Source organism: Balaenoptera musculus, chromosome 1, assembly GCF_009873245.2.
Source record: "Balaenoptera musculus isolate JJ_BM4_2016_0621 chromosome 1, mBalMus1.pri.v3, whole genome shotgun sequence".
NCBI lineage: Eukaryota > Metazoa > Chordata > Mammalia > Artiodactyla > Balaenopteridae > Balaenoptera > Balaenoptera musculus.
In genome coordinates, this window is record NC_045785.1 from 11,800,761 (window position 1) to 11,807,909 (window position 7,149).

General features: G+C 54.4%; 1 protein-coding gene across 1 annotated transcript; it reads left to right on the forward strand.

Annotated features, from left to right (window-relative positions):
• The first annotated feature begins 436 nt into the window (after positions 1-436).
• CTRC (chymotrypsin C) lies at positions 437-6,649 on the forward strand. Its single transcript, XM_036867136.1, has 8 exons — positions 437-517; positions 1,737-1,828; positions 1,925-2,022; positions 2,916-3,041; positions 3,919-4,055; positions 4,856-5,001; positions 5,868-6,020; positions 6,573-6,649. Exons 1-8 carry the CDS (start codon positions 478-480, stop codon positions 6,585-6,587), a joined length of 807 nt encoding a protein of 268 aa, XP_036723031.1. The 5' UTR covers positions 437-477; the 3' UTR covers positions 6,588-6,649.
• Positions 6,650-7,149: the final 500 nt, after the last annotated feature.

The following is a 7,149-nucleotide window of genomic DNA, read 5'->3' on the forward strand; positions in this document are numbered from 1 at the left end:
CAGACTGAAGTTAGAAGCGCTGACTTCAAATCCTGGGTCTGTTGTTGCCCAGCTGTGTGACCCCGGATTGCCCCTGACCCTCTGAGTCTCAGCTTCATGAAGTTTAATGAGCGGACAAGAGTGTCTACCGCATGTTGTTGGGAGAATTAAGTGACTGCAAGAGGTATTGAGCATGGCACCCGGCACAGTAAATGACAACTAAAAAAAATGTCAGGCCAAGCAGCGTGGCAGGGCCCCCAAAACCTGCAAACGTCAGGTTTGCTCTGTCTCAGGGTATTTGGGAAACCCATGCCTCCAAGCCAGCTCCAGCTCCTGCACAAATTAAACAGTAACCAGCCAAGGTCAGGGAAAGGGCCTTGACAGAACAGGTTTCTCCCAAGGGGTGGCTCAGCCTTGATGAGGTGGGCCCGCCCTCCTCCTGCCTATAAGTGCGGGCCTGGTCACCTCGACGGCCACTCGATCCTGAGCACTCACAACATGTTGGGCGTCACAGTCTTCACAGCGTTCCTGGCCTACGGTAAGCTGTGGCTTGGGGACCAGCTGCAGCCAGCGGGCTGTGAGCTTGGGCTGGCCTCCCGGGGACAAGGATGGGGTCAGGGACCCTCTGCTCTCCAGGGCTTCGGGAAAGGAGCTTTGGGGTCCCATGTGGGTTCAGCTACTACTGACCAGCTGTGTCAGGTGAGCCACTTGCCTGCTTGGCAACTCTGCTTCCATATCTGCAAAATAGGATTGACGATCCTCACCCCAGGGTGAGGGTGAGCCATGAGGTATGGAAAGCACCAGGGACGCAGAAGATGCCTCATCCCGGGTTACCCCGGGGGCCATCAGGGCCTACCCTTCCCAGCATTGGCATTTCTCATTTGGGGATTCTTTGCTCCCCCCCCAATGCTGGTGACCTCCCAGATTGGGAATCCAGGAACTTGGCTTGAATGTCACTCTCTCTCTTGTCAGGACCTGGACAAGCCACTTCCCCTCTCTAAAGCTCACTGGCTCTTTTGGCAAATGAGGGCACTTGATTAAGAGTCCTCCAGCTAATAACAACAGTAATAATAATAATAGCTGCTCCTGTGTACCGCATGTTTGCTATGTGCCAAGCACTGTGCTAAGCCCTTGACGTTCAGGAGCCAATTTGATCCTACAACAACCTTGAGAGGCAGGGTCTGTTAATATCCCCATTTTACAGATGAGGACCCCGAGGCTCAGTGAAGCTCAGTATCTTGCTCAAGATCACACGGCTGGTTAGTGGTAGAGCCAGAATTTGAGTCTGGGTCTTTCTCACTGCACAGCACTTGCTCTTGACTGTTCCACACAGCTCCCCAGCTGTGACAGTCTGGAATTCTGTAGATTCAGTGCTCACACACCCCCACTGTGCTGTGGCCTGAAAAGGGACAGCAGGGTAAGAATGAAGGACACAGGTGTACCTGGGCACTCACACACAAGCCAGCCACTTCGGGTTTCCTTCAATGATTAAACATTCACTCCAGGTCTTTTGCTCAATTCTTTACCTGCATCATCTAATTTAGTTCTCAGGACGAACTTACCAGGTTAGTGCTAGTCTCCCCGTTTCACAGAAAGGGAAGTTGCGGCCCAGCAAACTCAATGGCTTCCCCAAAGTCATGCAGGAAAAGTCAAACCCATGTCTGCCCAGCCCCCAAATGTGTGCTCTTTCCACCTGCCCCTTCCCCAAAGCAATGCCAGCCCGGCTCACCTGTGCTCTTCCTCTCCTGTATCCCCAGCCTCCAGCTGCGGCGTCCCCATCTTCCAGCCCAACCTATCAGCCCGGGTGGTGGGCGGAGAGAACGCCATTCCCCACAGCTGGCCCTGGCAGGTAAGCGCACGGCAGCAGGTGGGGAAGGCAAGGTGGAGGGGGGTGGGGAGCAGGTCCCTGGGGGCTGACACGTGATCCTTCCCCATCCTCCTCCAGATCTCCCTCCAATACCTCAAGAATGGCAAGTGGAGGCACACCTGCGGAGGCACCTTGATCACCTCCAAGCACGTCCTCACAGCTGCCCACTGCATCAGGTGAACGGGATGCTGCCAGACACCCCGCCCTCGCCCGGGGGCAGGAGCCTGATAAGCTGCTTCTCTCAAGCACACACTCCAGACACTGGGCTAAATAAGCTACTCCCATCCAGTAACTCGGTTGTTCATTTATTCATTCCACAAGTATATACTGTGCACCTACTATACGCCAGGGAACACAGCAGTGAGGACACAGTCTGTGCTCTCAGGGAGCTTATATTCTAGTGGAAGACAGAGTGACAGACCATTCAACGAGTAAATATATAACAAAGCAAGTGGCAAAGAAGAAAAAGAAAGCAGGAAGAGAATAAAAAGTATGAGCAGTTCTATTTTAAATGACGTGGCCGGGGGAAGATCTCTCTTGAAAGGGGATGTTTGAGCAAAGACCTGAAGGAAATAAGGGAAGACGTCATTGGTCTGGGGGTAGGGTGTTCCAGGTGGAGGGAACAGCTAATGCAAAGGCCCAGAGGAGGGAGCCCACTTGGTACGTTTGAGAAATAAAGTGGAAGCCGGTGTGGCAGGGGCAGTTTGTGTGAGGGGAGAGGAAGAGGCGGTTAGAGAGGCATGCAGGAGAGAGAATGCAGGCCAGCAGCAGTGTGGACTAGTTCATCTTCACAGCAGCCCTGGCAGGTGAGTTCCAAGATTATCTCCACCTTACAGGTGAGAGAACTGAGGCCGAGCCTACCCACCTAGCAGTCAAAGTGGACTTGACTCCAAGACCAGGGTCCTTACCCCGTGCCCTGGGAAGGGTCAATGGGATGAACACTCCCTTCCCCCAAACAAGTCCCACGGTGGCCCCAAAGCTGGGTCACTAAAGACCCAACTTCCCCCTCTACCCCACCGGCCAGTGGGGACAGGAGGCCACCCTGACCCTGTCCCCTTGCTCTGTCCAGCAATACCCTGACTTACCGCGTGGCCCTGGGGAAGAACAACCTGGAGGTGGAGAATGAGGAAGGCTCCCTGTTCGTGGGCGTGGACACCATCTTTGTCCACAAGAAGTGGAACTCCTTCCTAATTCGGTGAGTGCCCAGCTGGCTGTCTCACAGCCCCCTGGGAGCAGCTCAGAAGAAGGAGGGGTCCCTGAGATGCAGCCGGAGCCTGTCCCTGGACCCCATCCTTATCCTGAACAGCCAACAGGTGATGGCTTTACACAAAATGGCAAAATGCTAAGTGGAGATGGACACCCCTCCAATACCCATCACTGGCCAAGGGTCTCTGGAAAGTACACAGGGAAAAAGGACCCTGAGGGTCCCACAGTATATTACCTGAAGTCTCTCAGCCAGAGGATGAGCCAGCACTCACCTTTACTGATGTCTACTGCATGCCCGCATTGTAATAAGCAGCTTACATGCCATCTCTTATTTAATCCTCACAACAGCCCTAGACAAGGAACCGAGGATCAGAGAGGTTAAGGAATGTGTCCCAGGTCACACAGCCCAGTACATGGCAGAACTAGAAATCAAACCAGGCTCTCTCTAGGGTTGTCCATTTTCATTCTGGCAACACGAAAACATTAAAAATTGCATCCGCAAGTGTTTTTATCAGTGTAATTTCCAATTTGCTTAGCTGAATTTCAGTTGATACATAACCTTGCAGTGGTTCAGAATGCTTCTGCTCTTGTCTCCCCTCTGTTAAGCCTTTCATGTTGTGAAGACATAAGGTGGCGCGGGATGGGGGGGAAGAAGCTACACCTACAGGAGCGGGTGATGGGGTTAGAAGGCAGATCGTTGCTCCTCCGGCATCTCTATCTGCCAGTAAGAAGCTGGAGGTCCAGGACGTTTACAGAGGATCCCTGCTCACCCTTGGCCCGACTCCCAACTCACAGCCTGGGTCTCTTAGCATTGGCTTGGGGGACCAGGCCCTCCTGCCATTCACCACCTCCACTTTGGATTCCAGCAATGACATTGCCCTTATCAAACTGGCGGAGCCCGTGAAACTGAGTGACACCATCCAGCTAGCCTGCCTGCCAGAGGAGGGTTCCTTGCTGCCTCAGGACTACCCCTGCTACGTCACTGGCTGGGGCCGTCTCTGGAGTGAGTATAGCCCCTGGCCAAACACAAGTGTCTTATTGGAGGAAGCAGCTCCCATGATAAGCACACCACCCACATTTGCCCACCACTTTCCTTTTTGCCTTAACATCTTCACATCTTTTTAAATTTTGTAATAATGGTTAATATTTATTAAGCATATACCATGTGGCAGACGCTCTAACAAGTGCATATAAAGGGTGTTATAAGGATTAAATGGACTAGAATTTGTCAAGGGCTTAGAACAGGGCTAGGCACATACTAAGTGCCATGTAAGTGACTATTAAATAAATGAAACTAACCATTTTGGGGTGGGGGATTAGATCTTATGTTATACCACATGCCCAAGTAAATTCCAACTGAATTAAAAGGTTAAATGCAAATAAGTGAAACTACAGAATACTTAGATGAAAATGCAGATCCTCTAAAATTTGGAGAATTTGGGGTTGAGAAAGACCTTTCAATGTGTGACACCAAAGGCAGAGAACTACAGGGAAACCATTGGCAATTAAAACCCCAGAACCCAAATTAAAGATAACTCAGTGGTTATTTCTTAAGGGTTTTCTATGGGTTGGTTCTGCCTTCCCTGCCCTTAGAGGGGTCTCTAACCCAAACAGTTCAGGACCATTGGCTCAGAGTCTCGCCTCTCAATTAAGGGCCTGTGTGTGTGTCCCTCAAAGTCTATCCAGAACTCGCCCGGTCCTGTCCCAGCCCCATCCAGCCCTCTGTTCCCTGAAGGCCTGGGCCTGGGCTGGGGCTGAGGCTGCCTGGGCTGACCGCCCGGTCACCACCCGTTCTCTCTCCAGCCAACGGCCCCATCGCTGATGAGCTGCAGCAGGGCCTGCAGCCTGTGGTGGATCACGCCACATGCTCCCAGAAAGACTGGTGGGACACCATGGTGAAGGACACCATGGTCTGCGCCGGGGGTGATGGCGTCATCTCAGCCTGCAACGTGAGTGTCGAGGCGCTTCCCCACGTCCCTACCGCAGGTGGCCAGATGGAAGGGGGCAGTGAGGAGAGCAAAGGAGTGAGAAGTGGGGAGACGCCACACCCTCTCCCTGGGGGGGAGACTGAGCCCCGGCTGGGCCTAAGAGGCTTAGGAGAAACTTGTCACCGTCCCTCTTCCCCTCCCCCACCAGCACTGTGGCCAGAGCGTGAAAGCTGAAAGTGAATCTGAGTCCGAGTCCCAGTCCCCCCACTTCATAGCTGTGTGACCTTGGGCAGGCTGTTTGATCTATCTGAACCTCAGTTTTCCCATGCATAAAATGGAGCGATAGTAAGCACAGGGCTGCTGTGAGGACTAACTGAGTCTAACACAGGTAGAAGAGGCCTCGGCGAAGTCCGGGCACACGTTCCTTCATACCATCAGCTCCAAAGGTCCAGGGAGCCGGAAGACTCAGGGAGTCTGGCACAGAACGAAGACACATCTAGGACAATCAGGGACTGTCCCGTTTTCAAGCACACGAGCCTCTCCCCACTTCCATTTTTTTCACTTTCCCGGGTCTCCTACACGGCTCCCAGCATCCTCATCCCTCTGGGCAGCTCAGAGTCTTAGGCATGGTGACCTGAACAGCTAGGGAAACCAAGGCACAGAGTGGGTTCCCAACATCCCAAGATCACACAGCAAACCAAGACCTAGTCTGACACCCCAAGGCCCCCCAGAATAAGGCCAAGTTACCCACAAACCACATTTTCTCTGCCTCCCTCACTATGGACACGCTGAGGCCCAAACAGGGGTTAGAGGTCAACCCACATGCCCCGCCCTGACCCTCACCTGCTTCCCGAGCCTCCCTCTGACACCCGCCCCATCTGGTGCAGGGGGACTCGGGCGGCCCGCTAAACTGCCAGGCCCAGGACGGCTCTTGGGAGTTGCGGGGCATTGTCAGCTTTGGCTCCGGGCTGAGCTGCAACACCCTCAAGAAGCCCACGGTGTTCACCCGCGTGTCCGCCTACATCAACTGGATCAACCAGGTGGGTGCACCTGCCCGCCCCCCTTCTCACCACCCACCCCTCACCCTCCCTCGCCCTTCCTTCACTCACTCCCCTACTCACTCTCTCTCACTTCATTCACTCACTCACTCCTTCAAGATGTTTTGATCGAGTGCTCATTGCATGCAGCCTTGAGTCAGGGGCAGTGAAGGAAAAGGTCATTCACTTCCCCACTCTTTCATCCATTGGCTTCAGCAAATGCTTCTGTCCCAAGCCCAGGCTCCCCACCAGGGCTCCCAAATGTGAAACGTGGCCCCAGCACAGTAGAAGGGGCGGCATGGATGGCCGTCTATATTTTGAGGGTGGGGGGACAGAGAGTCACCCTGGGCTGGGGGCTTCCACCCTGGGAGCAGGAGGTGTCCTGAGCTCACCTGCACAGTGGTTGGAATTGCCGAGAGGGCCAGACCCCTTGGGCAGAGGCAAGCCTGGCTTGTCAAGGCCCGGGGCTGCCGGCCATGTTCCTACCCTCCCGGCAGAGCCTCACCCCCCCACACACACACCCAGAGTCCCTCACTCTGTTCTCTGCTTCTCCAGCACTTACAGCTGTGATTCATCCCTGGGAGCCAAGGCTGCAAATCCCGGCAACCACAATAAACCTCCTTCCCCCTCAAGCGACCTGCGTTCTTGATTTGCGCTTCCCCTGAAGGTTCCCGGGCTCTCTAGGGGCTGCCCGTTCCCATACCAGGGGTGCAATGAGAGACCCCCCCTCAGCCAGGCTGGTTAGGCCTTGGAGGGAGCTGCTGGGGATGCTGGTGGAGGGGGCACCCCCAGGAAGCCACCTGGTGCCTGAGGGAATATGAGTTAAGGACACACAAGACACCTGCCCCATCCCCGCACATCTCATAAGCCGTGAACCACCAGGCCCTGATCAAACTGCAATGGCTTCCACACATAGTCACAGCAGGTCAGAGGTGGGAAAGCTTGCACTGCACTAGACAGGCAGGGAAGCTCAGGCCCAGAAAAGGAAAGAGCTGGGCCAGATCACAGGAACAGACGGCCAGTGATGCACAGGCAAGAGGCTCAGGGCAGGGCCCTCTGGTCCTGAGGCCGACTGGAGGGCAAGGGGGTCCAGAAAAGAGAGGGACCCAGTGTCCAGTGAGGTACATCCAAG

What these genes read in the sequence shown, in the direction of transcription:
- CTRC (XM_036867136.1), top strand. Translation starts at nt 478, where the DNA reads ATGTTGGGCGTCACAGTCTTCACAGCGTTCCTGGCCTACG. An exon ending in TGGCTGGGGCCGTCTCTGGA is followed by an intron (nt 4,056 to 4,855) that starts GTGAGTATAGCC and finishes TTCTCTCTCCAG; the next exon opens with CCAACGGCCCCATCGCTGAT. An exon ending in GCGTCATCTCAGCCTGCAAC is followed by an intron (nt 5,002 to 5,867) that starts GTGAGTGTCGAG and finishes CATCTGGTGCAG; the next exon opens with GGGGACTCGGGCGGCCCGCT.